The sequence below is a fragment of the Lagopus leucura genome, unplaced genomic scaffold (assembly GCF_019238085.1).
Source record: "Lagopus leucura isolate 7727_CA_CO unplaced genomic scaffold, USGS_WTPT01 Super-Scaffold_1, whole genome shotgun sequence".
Taxonomy (NCBI): domain Eukaryota; kingdom Metazoa; phylum Chordata; class Aves; order Galliformes; family Phasianidae; genus Lagopus; species Lagopus leucura.
The window spans coordinates 4741067-4763850 of record NW_024962250.1 but is presented as its reverse complement, the minus strand read 5'-3'; the positions used below and the strand labels follow the sequence as shown (position 1 = coordinate 4763850).

At 44.4% G+C, this 22784-nt stretch overlaps 1 protein-coding gene across 1 annotated transcript; it reads right to left on the bottom strand.

Annotated features, from left to right (window-relative positions):
* Positions 1-5148: 5148 nt before the first annotated feature.
* ALKBH3 (alkB homolog 3, alpha-ketoglutarate dependent dioxygenase) lies at positions 5149-22690 on the bottom strand. Its single transcript, XM_042862329.1, has 9 exons — positions 22621-22690; positions 22314-22438; positions 21433-21467; positions 19465-19512; positions 18785-18888; positions 17174-17262; positions 13777-13986; positions 7174-7272; positions 5149-6649 (listed from the first exon to the last, which is right to left on the bottom strand). The coding sequence occupies exons 1-9, from the start codon at positions 22688-22690 to the stop codon at positions 6557-6559; spliced, it is 873 nt and encodes a 290-aa protein (XP_042718263.1). The 3' UTR covers positions 5149-6556.
* Positions 22691-22784: the final 94 nt, after the last annotated feature.

Genomic DNA, 22784 nt, shown 5'->3' with positions numbered 1-22784 from the left:
GGCGCGCCCCGATCCGCACCGCACCGCCCGCGGCCCCCCGGCGCTCAGCCCCGCAGCGCTGCGTTCGGGACAAGCCCAGCTCCGGGCCGGGATAAGGCACCCCAACGCCACAATAAACTATGGAGACCGCGTAGCACCACCATTCAGAGACCATCGCGCACATCTCCTCCCACTTCTGCCCCTTTTGATGCGTCTAAGCAGGGTTAAGAACCTGCTTCGGTTGACCCTATGTCCACTTATCCGAGGGATCCTAAAATTTTCCATTCCCCGCAGTCTCGGCCACACTGGTGATGCACAAACAGAGCCACAGACAAGAAATGGCATACACATAGCACTGAGCTGAAATAAATGCTATAAATGAGCAGAGGCTGCAACCACACCTCAGAGCCGCTCAAGCCAAGGGGTCACAGAATAAGCCAGCAGCATAGGGCATAGGGCAGCATAGCATAGGGTCGCATAGGGCAGCGATGGGGACAGAGCTAGGTAGAAGCAGAGAAGGAAAGAAGGAGGGAGATAGAACCTGATGTGGCTCAGCTGTTCCCTATGCAGGGCGAATGTGAGAACAGTCCACTCAGACACCCTCTGGCAGCTTCACCCACACAGAATATTGCTGAGGCCTGGTAAGGAGCTGAGCAAGGGCAGTCCCACTGCAGCCTGGCTCCAGAACATGGGGCTGGGAGCGAAGTATGGGCAACATAGGGCAGCACTGCCAGCAACGCTCCAGCCTCGATGTGAGGAGACATCTGGCTGCAAGCATGTTCCTTGGCTGCTTGCAGTAACCTCAAGGCCAGGCTTAGTCTGAAGCCTTTGTACTGGGAGATACAATTAATTTAGTAAGAGAAAAAGCTTTTGGTTAATCTCAGTGGCTAAATGCATTCCCTGAGCCCAAAGTGCACAACAAGGCTTAGAGTAGGCCCATCCCTGGATCTCGGCTCTGCCATCACAACCACACCAAGGCCAGGGCCTTCGTCCAGGGGTCTCTGGGGCTGAGCTCTTCCCTACAGCAACCCAGACGTGCTGGTGGTGGGCAGGACACCTCACACCCACACGAAGCCCGGTGAATGCATCTGCGCTAGCAACAAACTCAGCACCAGAGGATCCCAGGCCTTGCTGAGAAATTCAGCACTAGCAGCCCCAGCCCCAGCTGCCCTCCAAGTTTGTTCAGCACAAACACAAAAGTTTTCTTTCAGGTAAAACCTTTCAGGTACCTGAGCAGGCAGGATTATAAACGGTTCCGGGAAATTTCAGTGTTGAGTTGGGAGCAACATCACCATGGCAATAACCAGGAAGCCTGAAGTTTTTAGTTGAGACAATTTGAAAAAAAATATCCTGTGACATAATCCCCCAAGTTAGGCCTGCAATGCGCTAATGTAACAACTATATTTATTCCGGCGGCTTAAATCATGCCTTTAATCTGGGTGCTCCTGGTGCTGAAACGCGACCTCACCGCCGGGATGGCAGAGCCTGCTGCCAGGGGGCTCCCATGGTGGGGTGGTTGTGTCACATAGTGCAGAGCTGAGGTCATCCTTGTGCACAGGGCCCGGTGCTGCTCATCTCTGATGAGGTGTGCAGGCTACATGAGGCCCTTTGGAAGCCTGATTAGAGCCTGTCGGCTGGAGGTGCACAGCGACTGTCCTCTGTGGCAAGCAGGCAGCAGCACCCTGGCTGTGCTGAGTCCCAGCGCACTGACCCTGCTGCTCCCTCAGCCAGCCTGCGGCCCAGCCTGACTTCTCATGTGCTTTGTGCCACCGTAACTTGTAATGCTTCCTTTTACCCACTGGACAACGTAGAGACCAGAAAGTTTGAATGCATTAATGCTCCTCACAGAAATACACCACGTTATTCTTTGAATTATTTTAGTTATAAAGCCATAGCTGAAATGAAGCCAGTACTTCAGTAGCAGCCACAGGATAACAGCGTTTGGCTGTCATCACTCTACTTCTAATTAATGGGGTAATACAGCTCATTGTTTTCAAGATGAGCTGCAAAATGTTCCCTGACGGAAACTGCTATGCAAGTTTCCTCTGTTTGGGCTGACGGGGTCAGGGCAGGCTGCAGCTCCTCCAGCACTGCCGCAGACGCAGCAGCACACAAGGATACACGATGGGAGCACGGCTCGACAACAGGAGCTGATATCTGGGGGGATCTGCTGCTTCTCTCATGTTTTAAACACTTCAGGTTAAAAACCCTAAGCTGGGATCCACCTTTCCAACTATCAACTCCCAGTTCCTTCTGTGGCTACAGCCACTGCAGAGAACCCACATACTTCAGCAGAACAAACTTGTCCTTTCCTCTCCCCTCTCCTTTTAAGCCTGTTTGTAAGTAATTAAGACAAAAACCAGCTCCATTCTAAGGATAAAAACACCGGCATGTGTTGCACAGGCAGGAATTGCTCTTGGTTGAGTACCATCTGACTGGGTGATCCCTGAAGTCTTGCTCAGCCATAGAAAACCCTCCTGAGCAATAGGAGCACAAGCTGGCTCTGTTCCTCTTGGGGAACCTAAGCCAAGTGGCAGCCTTGTGACGGACCTCTGCTCAGTTTTCTGGTAACAGCCTTCAATTTGCTCCCCACTTCCTTCACTTAAAGCAAAGGAAAGATGCACCAAACCCATCTTCTAATGCACAGAGACACATCCTCATCGTGTGGGCAGCCAGAGAGCTGCCAGCCAGCCCGGGTGCTGCTCTCACAGGGAGATCACACAGCGATCTAAAGCTGCACAGAATGGTGCACAGGAAGAGGAGGTAAATCAAACAGGTCAGCAAGCGAGGAAGCCCACATCTGTCATCCTACTGAGCGATGGCCCTCTGGGAAGGGCCCATGTTTTTACAGAGACCTGCTGGTGAGCCACTATGCAGTACTCATGAGTCACTCCCAGGTATGCCAAGAAAACGAGTGATAGCTGCAGGATCCCAGCAGCAGTGAGGTGCAGGAGGACAGGCCGGTGAGCTCCAGTTTAAACAAATGGCACCAGTTGCTATGGAAACCTTGAGCATTTACAAAAAGCACTTCAAAAACAAAACACAGTGAGGCAGATTTCATATCTAATCTGGAAATGTTTATGACCAGAAAAGGCAAAGCGGGTGTTAAATGCTTTTTAGCTAAGTCAATAGCAGCAGTACTTGACAAGGAGGCATTATGGATTTGCAGCACCCATCCCAGAGCTCCTATCTGAACTCCCCAGGAGAACAATCTTCTGCACTCAGCCAGTGCTGCAGTATGAATCTTCTGGCTCCTTAACTCCTTCCTGGCACCCCATCTCTCTCTGAATTGCCACTGGCAGAAGCAGATTTCGGTAACTCAACCCGTCAGTCACGACAAATAGAAAATATATAGCTGGATAAATCTGATGCAGGAGAAATAAAATTATGGATTGCTTTAAAGTCAATGAAAACTATAAAACGTAATATTTTTTTTTCCTGAAAGAAGTGGTGAACATTGCTGTTGTTTTTAAACAGAACGTGCTCAGATCAAGCAGGTATGGCCCAACAGCACAGTATTTATTCAGCTGTACTCCAGCCTCATCAAGAGCTTATGCTTGAACGTTCAAGTATCCCATGATTAGATGTTTACTGCAAGTAGTGGGGTGACATAGATTCCTGATACCACTGTGGTTTATTAATAATGCCACTGCTTATGTATGTGTTAAATGAACAAAGGGTTATATATTATTGATGGAACAACCCTGTGCACCAGTCACAAGGAGGTTGTTTTTTTTGGCTGGCTTGTTTTTGTTTCTTGTTTTCTGTTTCTTTGTTAAGAACAGCTCCATTCTGCATATTCTCTAGGGGCAAAAGACAACACTCCATCCTTACCAAAGACAGCTTCTATTCACCTACTCCTTACCATCAGGACTGAGAGTTGTATTTTGGAAAACGTGGCAGTTACTTGGAAAAGGCAATCTGTTGGAAAACCACAGGGAATGAATGGTTTTGAGGAATGCAATTTTTCAGCTTTTCATGGAAAAGACATCCATACTCTGCTGAAAAACAACACGTCACAGTGAAGAAACAGGAAAAAAGTAGAAGCGCAGTTGATACCTGCTGCATCACACACCTGCTGCAGGAAGCGTATGAGAAACAACCAGAGATAAACATGAACAAATAACGTAGCAGTGGGACTGGGACAGCAAATGGCTACGAAAGGCAGTTTGGGAGAGATGGCAAGAATACGGGGAAATAAGGAAAACAAAATCCAAAAGTGCTCTGTAGGCAAAGCGGCTCCTAACATCTGCTCCACTGCTGGTGGATTCTGGGGAGAACAGCAAAAACAAAACTGCCCAGGAAAAATCCCCTCTCTGAATCCTTTGTGCACGTAAAAACATTCGGTTTTGGATAAACCCAACAGCCCTGCAATACATTCTACTTTAAATTACTGCCACGAATTCTGAGTTTAAAACTTTTTCAATAAGCTTTTGGCTGGGAATGCCGTACTGTCAAAACAATTCTAGGAAGGAAGTAAAGCCTCGTGACTGGAAAATAAACCTCTGGATAGTGCTTTTAGAGGCACTGCTTTCAAATCCACATAACGAGGGAAAAATTTCCTCCAGCTATCTATAAGTTGGACACTCTACACATTTACCATCTTAAACGAACATCACGCTGTGCACTTGATTCCAATGGCAGAAACACCCAGATGTACCACCTGAAATTATCAGGCTGTCTGATTTCCCATGAAAAACCAAGCCTTTTGGTATCACAAAACAACACCAGGAGCAGGAATCTTTTAAATGCTACTTCTGCACACGTTCACTTTGAGAACCACAAGAGTGCTCGCAGCATTAAGGAACAAATCTCTACAAAGAAAATGTCCCTGCAGAAAGACCTCCTGAGGAGATGTGGGCTGAAATCTCCTCTGCTTTAAGCCATTTCCTGCTGTTCCGGCAGGCAGGAGGCTGCAATCTGCTGCCACCTGGCTAGGGGACATTTTGGGAGGAGGTGGGGGGGAGGAAGGAAGGACCCACAACACCCAACACCCCATCTGGCGTGAAGAAACCTGACCTCTATGCCAACTGTTCCCCTTGCAGGACAGGGGAGGAAGGACGCCACACGCCTTCTCCCCACTGCCACTGGTGTGGAAAGAGAGCAGCACAGAGGAGACAGCAGCAATAAAACGACATCACCCCAGGAGAGAAATATGGAATACAGCAATTCTCTTGTAAATTGTTTTATTTTGGGGTAAACCTTTGTCTTCTCACGGCTCAGAGCAAATAAACTAAACCACAATTTGCCAACATCATAAACTGAAGCTGAGAAAGTAAGCAAAAAACTGTTTTTCCTCAGCACAGCCCTGCCATCAGTCACGCACCAGGGCTTCATTGAATTCAAACCAGTTGCCATTTCCATAGGCTGAAGTTTGGGGATTTAAAGGTTCCCAGTAGTCCCCACTCATTCTAGCAGCATGACCACAGGTAACACAGTGTGAACAAAGGTAGCTTGTCTGAGCTGACAGATGCTGAAATGTTACCTTGTCAGAATACCTGGAGAAGTCTGCAGAGCTCCTTGGTTAAGGGAAAACACTCTCTGTAAGAACTGCCAAAACTGGGCACGCATATGGGGTAATAAACAAAATATCAGTTACCTGAACAAAACAAACATTAAAGGAAATGGCCGCCTGCTTCAATGCTCGTTCTCAGGAGGTGCATCACAGAGCTGAGAACTTAGGTTCAAATTGAAGGAATTAACATCAAATTGAAAATATATTTCTAGAAACATATTTCTGTATGAACTGGGATGAAAGAGGAGACATTATTAGATAACAAAGAAGGTTTTCTAACAACATTCATTCCTTTTAGAAGAATAAGCTATGTCTAAAGCTGTTTGGTAATTTAGGTAAAGAAGTTAACAAATGTGGCTGATACACAGAGAATTAAAGAGCTCAACAGCCTGTCCTGCAGGTCATCGACACCTTAACTTTGGGCATAACTGAATATTGACAATCTGACCACACTTGTCAAGTAACAAACTTTAAGTACAGAAAATGTTGACTAAGAGAAGACAGACATCTTTCCAACACCAACTTACTCTTGAAAGAGGTTTTCTAACGTGTTACACAGCATTGAGTATTTACTCATGCTTGGATCCTACTTGAAACAGAACATGAAGACACACCAAACCAATGTTCTAGGTCAGTACAGTGGGTTCCATTCAGCTGCAGCAAGAACCAGGCACACAGGGTACCTGGCTTAACATCGAGGTAAGCAATCACCAGCTTACTGGTTCCTAACAACAGGTAGGCCAGGCAAACTCTGGTACAGCAATCTAGAGCCAATTCTGAGCTGCTGACTGCTCTGGTCAGTACCTCTCAGAGCTTCCATGTTAAGGATAATTATCCTTTTGCAAACCAAGTGTATGATTTAATATCACCCGAAAGCACACCACTTCTGAAAACAAAACAGCACAGCTTGCATAACACGTAACTTCTGATTGTCAAAGATCTTCGTGACATCAGTTCTCTTCCCCATCAGACATTTCTCAGAACTCCTTCCTGTAGGCTTCTTTTGAATCTGAGGCTCTTGATCTCCTGCGGTTCACATTCAACAATGCCCAAAGTGCCTCTTCACTTCCAAACTCCATCAGGTTCCGGATAAATGATCCTAAAGGTCAAGTTTATACGTGTGTCTCTGGAATGGTACTCCTTAGGTACTCGATGCTGTGAGCAGCATTATGGAAAAACAAACAAACATCCATGAGCCTGTGCATCTAAAATACAGGTAACCAACGTAAAGAATTCTAATATTCTGTGATGGCTTTTTATTTACCTTTTTAAACATTCCAGTAAGACAACATATCCACATTCTGACTACTGAGCCACTGGGAAAAAAAAAAAGGTCTTTGCAGATAACTGTGGGTTGTTAAACTAAACTGCCATTCTTTTTTATGTATTCTAAATTCCTAAACTGATTGTACTCTTTCATCTGCAGGCTGTAACTTTCACTGAAGACCTGCAATGAACACCTACATGGTGAGACAGTTCTTATTATCACTTAGCAGCTGAATAAAAACCCATAACTTTTTTTGGGGGATACTCTGAAATTCTGAAGTAATATTAGCACATACTGAAATATCTGTTCCAGTAGAAAACATGTATTCCACATCTTTACAGGAATGCCTTGCACACATTTAGAGAACTGCACTGGAAGTAAAGCGCAATAAGCAGTGCCAACGAATTCTTACCTGCCAGTCCTCCTGGGTAGCTCCTTCCATCATCAGCAGAGTCCCATGATCAAGCGGGATTCTTAGTCTCTCTACATAAGTATAGTCTCCATTCTCTTCCTAAAAAGAAACAGTGCACACTGAAGTAGATGAGTGCATTTGGCAGAAAACCAGACCTCCGTAGCAGAGCTTAAAAAACAGGGACATGGGAGGAAGAAAGGAAGCTTGTGCAGGATCAGGAAGTCTAACTAAACTTCTCAGCAACCATATTTCATAGAGAGTTCAGGAGCTGAGCATTTTAAGGATGAAAGAAAGCCATATTACATCTCACTGTCTGTACAACACAGTTCAACAACTGCTTCCTACATCCAGTGCAGAATCCTGGCTGTGACTCTTTTGGAGACATCCACACAAATTAAACAGTTCTGTGTGAAAACGTTCTGCAACCATAATGGCAATGCCAATGGTTAAGTACTTCGTCAAAAATGAACATCCTCCTTTTATTCTGAATTGGTCCCATTTCTGATTCCAGACACTTGTTGGTACAGTGCTATCTGCTACATGAAGAGTTCTTTCCCATTAAAAAAATCTTTTTCCTGTAGTAGTTTGTAAAACAAGTTCCTTAAAACTTCATTATCATTAAGCAAAACAGATTGCTAAACTAGAAGACATCCATCAAGCACAAGACTTCTACTGAGCTCTCAGATGACATATCAGAGTTTTAAAGGATGAACACTTCAACTAAATGAAGCTGCACCACAGCCCTGGCCTGACACACATGACGTCATTCAGAACAGGAACTCCTCATCTCCAATTTTGCATCAGACCAACACAGGGCCATTGGCACATGGCTCAGGGAAGCCAAATACACTAACATACTTGTCTTGGTCAATCACCACAGTTACCCCCTCACGAAACCACACTGTGCCTGGCATCAACTGTCTCCCATGCCACATGGGCAGGTACAGCACTCCATGTACTCTTCTAATATTTTCTGGTGTTAGCCTTCAACAGTTGCAAAAATCTGCTACAAACCTTAAGCAACTTCTATTCAGCATCTTGCCTACTTACCACTGGCACTTTAATTACTCATCTGCATTAAAGTACTGAGTAGGAAAAATACTATTTTTCCCCCAGTACAGAATCTAAGTACACAGTTGGCACACTGAAGATGTCTGCTGCCAATTTAGAAAGCTGCTTAGGAAGAGTGGAAAGCAACTCTCTGAAATGAGGAATTCAGAGGTTTCAGATAGAAAATTGCTTTCAAAATACAGGGAGAGAGAGGGGAAAATTTGTACACTACTGCATCTCTGGGAGCAGAAATATGGGCTTTTTTTTCAAACAGATCACCAAATCAGTTTTTTCTTCATGCAAAAAAACCTTGATTGAGGTAAACTCAAATCCCAGTAACAAAAAGCATCATCTGACATAACTGATTTTGCAACTTCCTGTTCATCCTAGGACTGGAAGTTGGGCTCAGTGTGACAGAACGTGGTTATTCACTACTGCTGGTGCAAGGGGCAGTGCTGGCTGGCAGCTCCATGTTTGTGCCTCTCTTGGTGATACCCGCAGGCCTGAGGCTATTCCAGCAGTTAGTTACGCTCATTAAACCTCCAAAATCAGGGAGTGCTGAGGGCACTGAGAACCACTTGTAGTATTTTCTTTTTCAGAAGGACAACGTCCATTTGCAAAATATATTGCCGAGCTTCTGGAATTATTAGGCATTTATCTCACTCTATTAGAAATACTGCACAATGCCATTTATTTTTTTTCTTAAACATCTAGGGAAACAAGGAAAGAATTTCAAGAACAGATTTCATAAACATGACTGCTGATGAAAAGCAGTGAAATATCACTGCATGGCTGCTTTTTCATTTCACAGGATTGCACCATTTCAAAGGACAACAGTGGACTTATTTTTAACATCTCTTGTCTGCTGATCATAATTAAAATTAATCTTTTAAGATTCAGGAGAAAACATTCTTTTGGCTTAGAAAAACCAGTATGTAAAAGCAGCAATTACAAAATCAAAAAGGAAAGATAGAGAAAAGATCTGGAAGCCAGAGTGCTGGCTCCTGGACTTCTGCTTTTCCTATTATCTTGAGCATGATAATTATCCTTACAAACTTCAAATCTTTTATATTTCAGATTCCCATCCCCCCTTTCCAGTTTCCTTCTCTACCACCAATTGTGGAAGCTCCATTTGTATCTCTACAACAAACTGGGCTCATCTGTGAGGGCTGCTCCAAAAGTAATGCCTCCCATATTATTATGTTGGCCCATGATGTTCAGAGGCAGATTGCAGCAGAGGTTGAACCTTCCCACCAATATCCCATTACATTTGGTGCTGTGTGACAGATGGCAGCAGAGGGGCACTCTGACAGAATGACGTTGGACTTGAAAGTGTGTACGAAGCAAAGGTGTGCCACTGAATTCCTCCTTGTGGAAAACATGGCACCCATAGGCACTCACTGATGATTCCTGAACATTTCTGGAGACCAAACAGTGGATGCGAGCACAGTGAGGCAGCACGTGGTGCATTTCAGCAGTACTGACAGTGGGCCACCTCTGCCAGTGCAGACCATTACGAGTGTTCATTGCTCACTGCTGGTGAAAATGCACAGCTGACGGTGGTGACTCTTGAAAAACAGTGTTTTGTAGCTGAGATTTTACTCTACCAAACAGCGTTGTTATGCTTTTTGTATCTGTTGTAGTTTCCACAGAAACAAACAGAAAGCATTACTTTCAGAGCGCTCTATGCATCAATCATTTTGCATTTTTGCCTGTTTATTCTCACCACCTTGCTGACGTCCTCAATGCAGCTCTTTTGTGCATTCAATGAGAAAGAGTATCAGTGCTATTGCTGTTTCCTCATGTAATCCCCCTGCCCTCCTACACAGGACTATCTTTAAACTCCTGCTGCTGACCTCGCTTTCTGCAATTGCGGCAGCCTGAAGTTAATTGCCTCTTCCTCTCTGCTTGTCTATAGCTGCTCAAGCCCTGCCAATACCAGCAGAGAAAGGCACCTCCTCTACAGCTGCTGTTGCCCACAAGTCTCCTTCCTGCTAATCCACTCATCCTAATCCAAGCCTTGGTTTCTACTGTGCTCCATGCACTCCCATGTCAGTCTTCAATGGCTGCAAGGACACCAAAGCTTATTTTTCTGCTGTTTACTGAAGTAGCTGACTTCCACTAGAACAGATACACAAGGGCAGCAGGACCTTATCTTAGCGTTTCACGTGAAGGACAGACCCACGTGAAGGCAGGAGCTCAGAATGCCACCAACACTGTTACCTAACATGCACAGAACTCCCTGCAGTACCCAGCACCCCCCAGTTGCCATGGTTACCAAGGCTCACAGCTGGCAGTGACTTAGCCCAGGCCTCTGTGCCCTCAGCTGTGGGCACAGGGGGCTCCTGGAGCATCACGTGGTGCCCTTTGGCTGAAACCTCTCATGGTTCCCACAAGGACCCCATCAGGTACCCTGGCACTGCCTGAATCGAGAAGTGATGAGCAACAGTGAAGCGGTCCAAACGAACAGAAAGGGCTGTATTTTAGAGAAACAACGCTTAAAAAACTCCAGTGGGTAAAGATAAACAGTGTCTGGCATCGTGTGAATTTCCATGAAAAGTCCCTGTAGCGACTCCACTAAGACATTTGCTTCCAAAAAACAGATGAGGCTTTTCTCCTTCTACATGTGCTGGGCTGAAATCTGAGTAGGAATTATCTTCTGCTTACTCAGAGGGGGGGCGATGCGGATACAGGCAGGCTCTGCATGCCTCCCTGCACTCCTTCCCCACCTATTACATGGTGAGCAGTTATTCATCCAGTACAGCAATCACCAAAAAGGAAAAAAACAGAGGACTGGACCTTTTCTTAAGCTCACTCTGGAATCATTTTCAAATAGAAAATAATAACACCTGAAGCTAAATAGCTTCCCCCTTTCCTTCCACCCCACCTCAAAGGACATAACGATTTCCTTTTGTGGCAGCTTCAGAGTGGCCTACGTAAACTCCATCAAATCTCTCCGGTGCACACGTAAAAATCTCACACAAACACGCAATAACAGCAAATGCAAAACAACCAACTCAAACAGACACCAACGTGACTTGTCTTCTCCATAGGTGATTTAGGGAAATAGGTTTTTATTCTCTAATAAGTCCATCGATGTTTCAGGAGGAAATATGCTTGTACAGATGCACCCTAATACAAAGCAAAGTCTGCAAAGGCCCTGCTCTGTTGTTCCCCAATGGCAATACAAGGTGTTACTGACTTCTGGTACATGCTGTTTTGTACCCAGTACACAATCACACAACAGGCAATTGCTTTTACTCTTTTTCCAGCTTCACTTACCACAGCGAGATTCTACCACAGTACTTCTCACTCTGTATTTTCATTATGTCTTCCATCTCAGAATACTTAAAAGCACTTACCTGAACAAAGAGAAATGACAGCCTTTGAAATGCTAAGGTCAACATTACTAGAATGCTGGTCTCAAAGAGTTTTAACGGGGAGGAAAAGGAATTACTTCCTCTTTGCCTCCCAAGAGGAGACTGCCTCCAGAAAACCTGATGCACAACTAATGGCAGATTTCAAGCCAGATAAGAGCCTGAAACGCCTGCAATGACTGCTAGTGCAGATTCACCCTTCCTTAGACTACATCCCTACTGATATAATTTGCTTTTGAACGAAGCAATAATCAAACTTCAATTGTCTGCAGTCAACTTTAACTTTCTCTTCATTAAAGTGAGAGTGCTACATTACAATAGAGCACAAAAATTACTTCTTTGCTGGTACAGCCTGAAAGGTGGTAATTTCTATCAGAGACTCTAGTAACTTCCACTTGGCAGAGCACCTCGTGCCATAGGATGCTCAGAAAATTGCAGGCTTTTGGAACGCGCAAAGAATACGTAACATGACATATAATGTAAGTACAAATTCCCTTAGGCACAGGATATACAGCTAATAGCAGCGTGTTCAAACATCACTTTGCATGTGGGCATCTTACTTTAGAAACAGGTATGTCACAATTGCAAAAGGAATACTTCAGATATAACAAGAGTGAGCTAGCCAGAAAGAGCAGATCAGAGACACTAAAGAAAAAAAAATGAGGAGACCTGATGAGTACATGTATGGAAAATGATCCAGCTCAGGAAAAAGAAAGGAAGAAGCTATCTATTACAGACCAAAGAAGCTGGTCAATTAAGACTGGGATAGATTGAATTCCCCCTTTACTCATAGTAAATGTCTTTTGAACAAAAAGAAAATGAAACAATAGACATCTCGCCTAAGAACTGTGCCTAGTTTTTAAGCATAAATTGCAGAGTTTATACTGAAACCTAGGTGGCTTAGATTCTGATCCATTGAAAGGGAACACATGCAATCTAGAAACGAACTCAAGCACTATTTACAGCTTCCCAGAAGAATGAACTTGCCAGCTGACATTTTGTTAACATCACAGCATCCAAGACACTTCCTCATGCTATGCCCAGTGATACAACGCACTGGTTATGTGATCTCCTGCTCAAGGACCACTGGATTAAACTCCTTTCACACAATACGGGATCTACAAACTGGAGAACTGGTGAAAAACACAAGTTATTTAGCTTTCCAAATGAAATTGTGATCCGTTCTGCTCAGCTGGGTGACCCACAAGAGGCAGATTTCAGTACCTCAGCGCACAGTTTTCTTACACATTGATCATCTCCACCTCTGCTTTCTGAACTAGTTTATTCAGAATTAATAATGACATAAGAGCAAACTTCTTCCCTAAGATCCAAAGTGCTTCCCAGAGTACGTACACACATATTTAAAAAATAATGATTACTCTAACCAAAGCTCACTGCAAGCATACTGCCGCATAAAAGAAGACACGCAAAACAGACATCTGAAGCAAGATACCCTAAAGTAAGGCTTGGGTTCTCAACAAAGGAATGTGTGATTCCTTTACATCAATCAACATGCATTGCAGAACTAGTGTGTGAAGCTGGCCTGTAACAAAGCATTTCATCTAGAAAAAGTATTCCTTACAGAATCAGCAACTAACCCCCGAGAGGATGTTCCACACATGCTTCCCATCCAAGTAATGATCCCTGTTTATTCTGTGAAGTGTGATACCAGAGTTTGGTATCTTAGGGGAAAGAAATGAGCAGTTCCTTCCTGCTGTTCTCTCTCTCTCAATCTGAACATACACAAGTCAGAATGCAAACAATGCAAAGGGGATTTTTACTTACAAGAGCAGTCAGAGCTACTCTGCATCCCACGCATACTATGAATTACACAACGCTTACAGGAGTTTAACAAAATGGTATCAAATCTATGGTTCGCTTACACAGTGAAAGCACCCTTCTAACATTACTGATGGCAAGGAAAGGGAAAGGACCTGCTTATGGCAAAGCAATACCCAGGCTGCAATTACACTGCTGTGCATTATTTCAGAGCCATTCCATTCCCACCTTGAAATTGTCACGTTCCACGTGATGGACTTTTTGCTTCCTATACTTATTCCACAGAATTTCATGAATGCGTTTTCACTAATTACTAACGTTACTAAATGTTTCTAGTTCTTACATTACATAAACAGAGGGAAAGCACTGAAGAAATGACACTGTTGAGTGTACTCACAGGGGAGGGTTTCTTCCTCATCTCAAAGATCCGGGTGGCACCAAAGCTGAGCGAGGCAATGATGGGATTTTTTCCCAGTGATGGCTCATCATCACTGTGCCAGTCCACACTATCCTTCTCATTTCGGTACAGGTTGCAGAGAAGGGAGTTGAAGGTATGGCCAGTGAACTCCTCTATGTGCTCCTTTAGCGTGGTCAGCACAGGATGCCACTGCAATCGGCACAGGAGAAGCAAGATAAATGCAATGAAAGCAGGCCGGCGTTAGACACGAGAGGAAAACTACTCTTGGATAAGAAACAAAACACACTGCACTTTCACCACAATAAACTTGAAGCTGAACAAATACCTCTGCACAAACCTCACTGAAATTTTACCAAAGCTTTCTGCAAAACATGCTTATGTTACCCTATGGCTCAATACTAAATCAAAAATATGAAGCCAGTCTGCTTTTCACACTGATGTTGGCAGCCGCCTCAATTAACTGAAAGGTGAGAAAGTCAACAGAGTAAAACCTGTTTGATCTGACCATAAGCAAACAGTAACAGCTCTGAACTAAAACAAAAGCTATACAACTTCTCCCATTCATACCTCTCTTTTCAAATTTTCTGTCTAAGCCAGAACAGTTTACCATATGGGTCTGACAGCATCTGACTGACTTAAGCACTGCTAGAAAAAAGTTGGACTTGGTGACTAAATGACACTCAGCTCCCCGCAGCTGACACGGATCCAGAGACAACAGTTGGCCAAACACTGGCACGGCACAGCCTTCTGTTCCAGGTCTATTGGCACTGCTTGCTGAGCCCAGCTCATCTTCTCTTGGGGTTTTGACTTCAGCACTGTAACTTTTCAGTGGTTCACAAAAAGAGTATCACGGGCCCTGAATTTCAGCCTTTCCTTTGCTGATATCTTACTGTGTCCATAGCCTATGGCAGCTATGCACATTCCATTACAACTCAGCCCAGTGAATCATTACTCAATGTTACAAACTTACATCATGGCTTTCATCTGTCAGAGTGCTTTTAAGCACGATATAAGCTAAAAGAAAAAAAGGCTTAAAGCAATGTAGGCCAGAATCTTTGCCCATTACATAAGCAGATCAAGAGAGGACAAAGAACTGACTCCAAACCTCTGAGTGAACACTGGAAGGAAGAAGAACAGGCAGCAAGAATTAATTCCCAGTACTAACCTCAAATAAGCAGGTATGAACCCCCTTCCTTCCATGCTCCCCCACATTTGGGGGTTTTTAACCTATTGGCTACACTGCAGGAACCTTCAATATGTCATCTTTCTGTTTGGGGTTTTTCTAGCTAAGTCACCCCTACAGTGACTAAGCATCCTATGAATAATTAACTATACTTGAACATGGCTTGTAGCTATGAGACATAGGGAAATCAGTAGCAGATGTCAAAAATGCTACAGCTTGTACTTAGTTGGGTTGCCTGAAGGAAATCCACTGGATCTCAAGTACTGCAGTATGTGGTGAACATGCAATGCAGTGACAGAAGAAAGCAATGAGAATTACTGAAAGCACTTTTTAGTGACCCACTGCACCAGGTTCCTTCAATTCCTACCACAAAAGTGGTATGGGTGAAAATGTTATATAGTCAATTTTACAGTTAAGTGGAAACTTCACTATAAACCAGCAGCTGTGGAAGTCATGCTATTATGAAACATTACTGCTTCTCTAACTACATCTCTGCTTATAAAGAATCGTTCCCCAAATACCAAAATTCACTTAAGCACTAGCACTGCATCATACTTAGCAGTGCTGCCATCACACTCAGTCTTACCAAACAAAAAAGGAGGGTCACAAAACTAATTACTCCTATGGACCAGAAGATCAAGGCACGTAACTGGCTTTGGCCAAGCTGCATATCAAATTACATTTGCTTTTACTCAGGATATTTCTGTGCCATAAATGCTATTCCACAGGTAAGGGCAGTGCTATGTACACCATCCACAGCTTCTTCAGGCTGCAGGAACTTGCATCTACAAAGCTGAATAAGACATCAGAGTGACAAAATGCAGTCTACCCACATATCTGTCCATGGCTGTTCCCATGGGCAGTTTCCAGACAGCGGCAGAGCTGGTTGCCACTTAAGTAAATTTGCTGGTGCAGGTCACTTTCCTTTTCACAGCAAAAAGGAGAATGATTCAGGGATCAAAGACTAGGTCAGCACGTATGACTTATTTGGTCTTTGCATCTCTGGGATAAAAAAAACTAATCAGTGTTCCACTGAGTGCTAATTCTCAGCTTCACATAAACGAGACTGAAACACTGAACTTCAGGGCACATGGGCTCTATCTAAGCTCTAAGCAGCAACAGCTTCCACAACAGGCAACTCTGAACTAGATTTAAATCATTAGCATACAACAGAATGATTTTGTTAATGCACTTCAAAGCCCTAAAGTCATTCTGCTTCTAGAAGAGTCCAATTAAAATAATACGCAGTGAGTAAGCAAAAAAATGCCTGTTATCCCATCATAAATTCCACAGGCTTCCAATTATGGAATTTCTGAGACTACAAAATCTTCATAACTCATCTTGTTAAGTAACACTTTCCTGCCCTCAAACTGAGCTTTGCTGGGGAAATGTTCCCACCAACAGCAGTTCTGGGACTCGGGACACTTTTTGCATGCCATACAGCCTTCAACAGTCACAATTTATGGTTCAGAACACAACAGACTACTGTCTTGGAGCTGTGAAGCAAAGCAATACCAAGAAATAAGCTGATAGGACAACATGCTGGAAGCCAGAGAGAGTAACCGAGCAGGAACAAAGCATCAACATGTCACTTGGAAGGTTTCTGACCATTCCAAAATAGCATGGGAAGTTATGAACCATCTGAAGCTGCTGAGCAAGCACATGATGCACTGAATTTCATAATGTTCACACAGGAATCAACAACATGCCTACATTCTCATTTCAGCTGTGTTGAATTGTATTGAAGTGTTTCTAAATGCAAATATTTCAGTATTCAGTTGATATTATCACGTCTTTACAGTAAAAAACCTCAGTATGACTGCATATGCTGTGAACTCAGTACGCTACATGCTACATGTATGCTACAGACTTCAACATTACGATGCGTAATCACACACAACAGTTAGGAGTTTTGCCCAAAGCTACATAGCAACCCAAATCCCAAACTTTGAACTAAACCAGAGAAATTATTCCCTTTTCCCAACTTTTAGTCACTCTATCATGTTTCTCTCAACCAGTCCACTCATAACACTTATTTTACATAGTTGTCCACATTCCACTACAGGCTGATCACAAAGAAATTCTGATATGTTCTAGATAAAAAGAAGACAGAAGAGATTGATTGACTCTCGGTCTCTGCAGTGTTTTTATTTTGCAGACAACAGTAAAAGGAAACTGTGCACAGATACATACATGTGGGTTTGGCTGCATTGTTATCCTGGAGTAAGTGTAGGGAAGTTCCCCATACCAGGAGGTAAGCCGTGGCTCCTCAAAAGATCCTTCTGAAAAAAGAAAAAGGAAGGCCTTCTCAGTTGCTCTATCACACGCCTTGAAAATAGAAAGATGCAGTTCTGCCACAGAAACTTCATCAAAAGGGAATGACCATCCACCCTCCTTAAATTTAAAAGTCACCTTAGAAATCCCTGAGCCTTACATAATGAACCCAAGAGAAGGAGTATTACTCAAGAGCAGGCCTTGTGCTACATTTTTGATCCCATGCAAAAGGGATCATATTGCAAAAATCTTGGAACCACATCAATTTTCTCATCCCTATGCCAGACAGGGCAACAACTGGGCAAACTAGATAGTAGATAACCGCAGGACAAGGAGAAATGGTTTTAACTTGACAGAGGAAGATTTAGGTTGGATGTAAGAGGGAAGTTCTTTACAGAGAGAGTGGTGAGGTGCTGGAACAGCTGCCCAAAGAGGGGCTGTGGATGCCCCGTCCCTGGAGGTGTTCAAGGCCAGATTGGATGGGGCCCTGGGCAGCCTGGTCTGGTATTAAATGGGGAGGATGGTGGCCCTGCATGTGGCAGGGGGGTTGGAGATTCATGATTCTTGAGTTCCTTTCCAACCCAGGCCATTCTGTGGTTCTGTGAAATTAAAGGTAAAATTACACTGAAATTTCATTTATAATCATAGGTTGCTTTGGATTCTCCCAGTTCCAGTACCCAATACACTGACCTCAGCTGCAATGTATAACCACAGCAAAGCATGAAGTGGAAAGGACTGCCACATCAGTGGGATTTTACAGAAGCAGGAAGCAGCAAAGCTGGACAAGCTGTCACGTTTTTGTTAACTGCATATGTATTTCGTGGTGTAATACAAACACCAGGTATTTTCAGCTTCTGAAAAGACTACCTTGGTTGCTATTTCTCATGTTTGATAGGTGGCATTCTCCATTAAACAGTACCTTTATTACCAGCTAACAAACACAGACGTTGAAGAAATTTTCCAGCCGTGTTCAGTAACTACTCCAATATATTCTTTTATATCCATTGCTGATTGGAAAGAGAAATCTAGATAGAACTAGTGCCCCTTAGTGAACAAATCCAGAATAGCAGACTCTTACTTACCGAGTACTGCCACCAAAAGTCAAAGACAAGGGAAAATAAATGTGCTCTTCTGGGATATTAAGTGGAAAAAAGTACAATTGGTAACAGAACACAAAGAACACAGTTTTTACATCATACTGGGAGATGGTAAGAAGAAATGGAGCACAGACTTAAAGGAAAAAAAGAACAGGAAAAAGAGCTGGAGACAGCACAGAAAAGAAAATCCTTTAGGGTTTTAAGATAGAAAGGCACCCTTACTTTCTCTTCAATTTGAAAAGATCTGATACAATTGTGTATAGGAACATGGTGATGTAGATCTGAAAAATAAGCAGCAGTACACCTCAGGTATGCACCGAAGACCTGGAAGGCAATGTGCAAAGGCAATACATAAATGAAAAACAGGCAATGTGCGGATTTTGGTGCAGAAGTGGTATGGAGATGACCTGAAAAGTCAAGCTACACACCTTACCCTGCCTGGTGTGAGTTCTCTGACCCCATGGTATGTCTTGGAGGAGTTGTTCAAACATCCAGTCTGCCTGTTCTGAGTCAATGAAGCCAGGAACCAAATGAATCCTAAGGAAGAACATGTATAAAAAAACAAAGGAATAAAGGCTTCTATATATGCCTCGATAAAATATTCTAATTTACAGGATTCCCAAAGAAGGTAAGAATGCCTATAACACAAACAGAGAAGTCAGCAAGGGCTCCTGCTGGATCTTCCTCTAACCAACTATGTCTAATTGTTTTTCAAACCTACAAAACATGATGACAATAAGCCACAGTCAGCCATGTGCTGAGCAAAGAACAGCATTCTTATCACACTCGATAAATTAGATATCTCCAATCATGGTACTGCCATCAACACACAGTAATTCCCCTTTATTCCCCATGTCCAGGAGCACTGGATGTCCTACGCAGCAGACATTAGAGCTGCGTTCTTCTTTTTGGTGCTGCTCAGAACTACACGAGTGCCTGCTGCTTGAGAAGCAAATTGCTTGCAGAGGTGCTCTGAGCAGATGAGCACAGAAGGGCAACGCGCGCCTCCTACAGCCGGAACTATGCAGGGACCAGACTGCAGAGAGCTGCCTCAACACCTCACGGTTCAACACAAGCACAGAACAGGTTTCTGAAGGTGTGTTCTCCACTCACCTAGAAACACCGGTTGGACCTTTGCTGAGCTCATACACACCGGGCTTGCTGGGGGTATAGAAAAGAAAGAGCCATCAGACAAGCCAGCAAGAAGAGATCTCACACCGAAGAGCACAGACTGTAACTGCTGTAATCTTGTGCTAGGAGAGCCTTCTTCAAAAAACAGCAAGAAGGTTTGTGTCGCTAAGGGAAGCAAAAGTGTTCTGAAGGGGTGATCAGAATGAGGCAGCAAAGGATGCAGCAGAAACAAATGAGTTTGTGCCTGCTTCCTGCTCCTCACTCCCACTCTTGTCCAGGCTCAATACACGGTTTTAGGGCTCTAGAGGCGAGTAAATGAGGGATCCCACCAGGAAATGAGACACCAACGGGACTGTAGTCTGACCACTATCCTTACAGTTATGGCTACATCAAGAGCATGAGTTCAACTGTAGATGCAAAATAAACAGGTACCAATCAGAAGACAGATAACATCGTCCTGCCAATAGCAAAGCATTCATCTGTCTGCAAGACACAGAGAAACCAAACCAAATGTATGGAAACAACATTTTAACCACTGAAACAGGGAGTAGAGCAGTTCTTTCCTCTGTTGCAGGTGATGCTACTGTGAAGTATTACTTGCTCTCAAATGAGCTGCTTGTTTCTGCCACTACCTCATTTTTCTACTAACCTAGCTCCATACTTTATATCCCTTTTTGCCTAAACATCCCATAAGTTAGTCACTGTCCAGCACTGCTCCTCTGTCAAAACAGCTGACCAGCTCTCTCAATCATCACAACCTGTTTCACATCGCGCTGTATTCCAGAAAGTTGAAAAAACAGAATTCTGTGACCTCCTCTGTCCTGCAAATACAATCAGAGCATAAACCTTACAATACTACCTACAGCACACTGTCTTAATGACAACAGCATCTCAGTTCTGATTCCTGTGTATTTCTTAATTTCTAAAAAATCAATCAACAAAAAAAACCAACAAATCAAAGGTCAGTGAATCATCTCTGCATGTTTTAACACACTGAATTTGCTTAGTACATAGAGGCTACGTTACTGCTACTAGCAAACAAAACAAAAGAACATATGGCTGTAACATCCTATTAAGATGGAAAGTTAAATCATGAGAATAACTGTTACAACATCTAAGAGCTTCTGGGGAATTCAGTTGCTATTTCCACCAATATTTTTGTGAATCTTGACAGAAACACCTCTCTCAAGAAATAGCTCTACTTAAGGGACTGTTCACTGCCACACCAGTAGTGTGAGGGCTTTGCAGAACATCTCATCTGAACTGTGTTTGCTCTGCATGGATACCCACCAAGCACCATACCTGAAGTGGATCCCTCAACACATAAATGCTGGATCAGAACAGCTGGATCTGTAGCCTGCCTCACAGGAACTGCTCGTTAAGAAAATTCTCTCACGATAGGCAAACTGAAGCAAATTTAATTTTGAAAGCCTTTAACTTCACCATGGACCACCACACCTTACCACACTTCATATCAGTTCTACTCCGGGAAGATCCCCATTTTTACACAAAGGAAAAGTGACCCACACCACTTGAGAATCTAGCTTCACTATGACATTAGCACGTACTTTTTAAACCTTCAAAGGAAGTGCTGCTTGAGTTGCCATGCCAGCTACATACCTATATACCAGCACATCATTTCCAGCATAGTTTACCTGGCAGTTTTCTAGGAAAACGTACACTGTTAACCAAAGCAGACGTGTTAGTGGTTCTTATTCAGGAATCCCCTACTGTTTCATTCTATACGAAAGCTGCAGTAACTACTAAGACAGATACGAATTCTCCTAACTATTGCCTCAGCTCTGGACAAAAAGGTTCACATTTCATACTGAAATTTCTTTCAAAGGTATGGATGCTATAAGAGGAAAAGGAATGCTTTTTTAGCAAACTCCCCCCATTGAGCAGGGCAGAAAAGCTGCAGAAGGGCCGTTAAGTCTGCTGCATACTCACTCTATCACGCCTGCCTCTGGAACTCTGCGTTCCACCTGAAAGGTAATCAGACAACACAGGGTGAGTACTAAACGCTCACATACCTGACACACCTCAGCCAAACAAAGCCCACTGCCACTTGTGGTGACTCTACATAGATGAACACTGTAGTGCCGATGAGAAAAACACCACTGCACAGCTGCTAAGCTGCAATATAACCTCTCCCTTCCAAACCCTCACATGCAGCCAACCTTCCAGACTGATTTTAACAACCAAACGCCCCTTGAAAGGACACCCATTAATAAATTATTTGGATCTCTGCAATACTGAATTACAATTTAAAACATTTTAGCCTTACATTCTGAAGTAAATTTTAGCTTTACATTCAGAAGTAGAACTACAGAGCAAGGAGAGGAGAAACAAACAAATCTCAGCCACAGTGAACAAGCACAACATAAGGCAGATCAGACCACAGGAGTCAGCGGCTTAAAAGGCACCGTGGGATGGCCGTTCTTAAAGGCCAGTTGTTTAATCCAGCCTAGATGGGCATTCTGGCCGCCCCGGAGATGAATGCTTCTCTTCCCCGAGCTCAGTGCTGAGACACGAGGTGGTTCTGACAGCGAGAAGCAGCACACAGCACCACGGAGGAGCCAGGGCTCTGCCTGAAGAAAGAGAATCCTCCCAAGCACCTCCAAATGACTTCGCGGTATCTCTGCCTAGACTGAAGCCAAATGGATGGGCCACACGATTTCAAACTTTGCTTGGTAAACATCTCCGGACGTTCAGCTCAGCTCAGCTTCTCATTTGTTTTCACACGTCAGACCTCAATCTCAAAGCCCGCAGTTTTTCGGTTTATTGTGGAAAGTTTCAGAAAGCTTGGCTAGAAACCGCTTCGCTTTTACCTCTGACGGCTTTTCAAAGACAAACTGCTTCTGAGAGCGGAGCCGATCTCTCCTCCCCCACGCCTGCCCTCCACCTGCGCTGGAACGGCCGCCGGCCTCGGGCGCCTTCGGTGCTGCGGCAAAGGGCAAAACAAATCACGTGAAACTGCGCTCCAACGCACGGAAAGCGCAGCGCTTCTCTTCGCGGAGCCCTCCGTTGGGCACCGGAAGAAGGGAGCCCTGCCGAAGAGCGGCTCCGGTGCTCGGCACCCAGCGCGGCCGCCTCCCCCGGCTCTGCCCGCCGGCCCCAGCCGCCGCCCCGCCTTGCCTGCCAGCCGCCCCGCCGCACCGCCGGCCCAGGCGCCCTGCACGCGGGCCTGCCGCCGCCTCTCCGCCATGGCGCCGCCGGCCCGGCCCGACCCGACCCCGCCCCGGGCTCCTCCCCGAGCCGCTCCTCCGCCGGGCGGCGAGCTGAGCCGCGTGGCCGAGCTC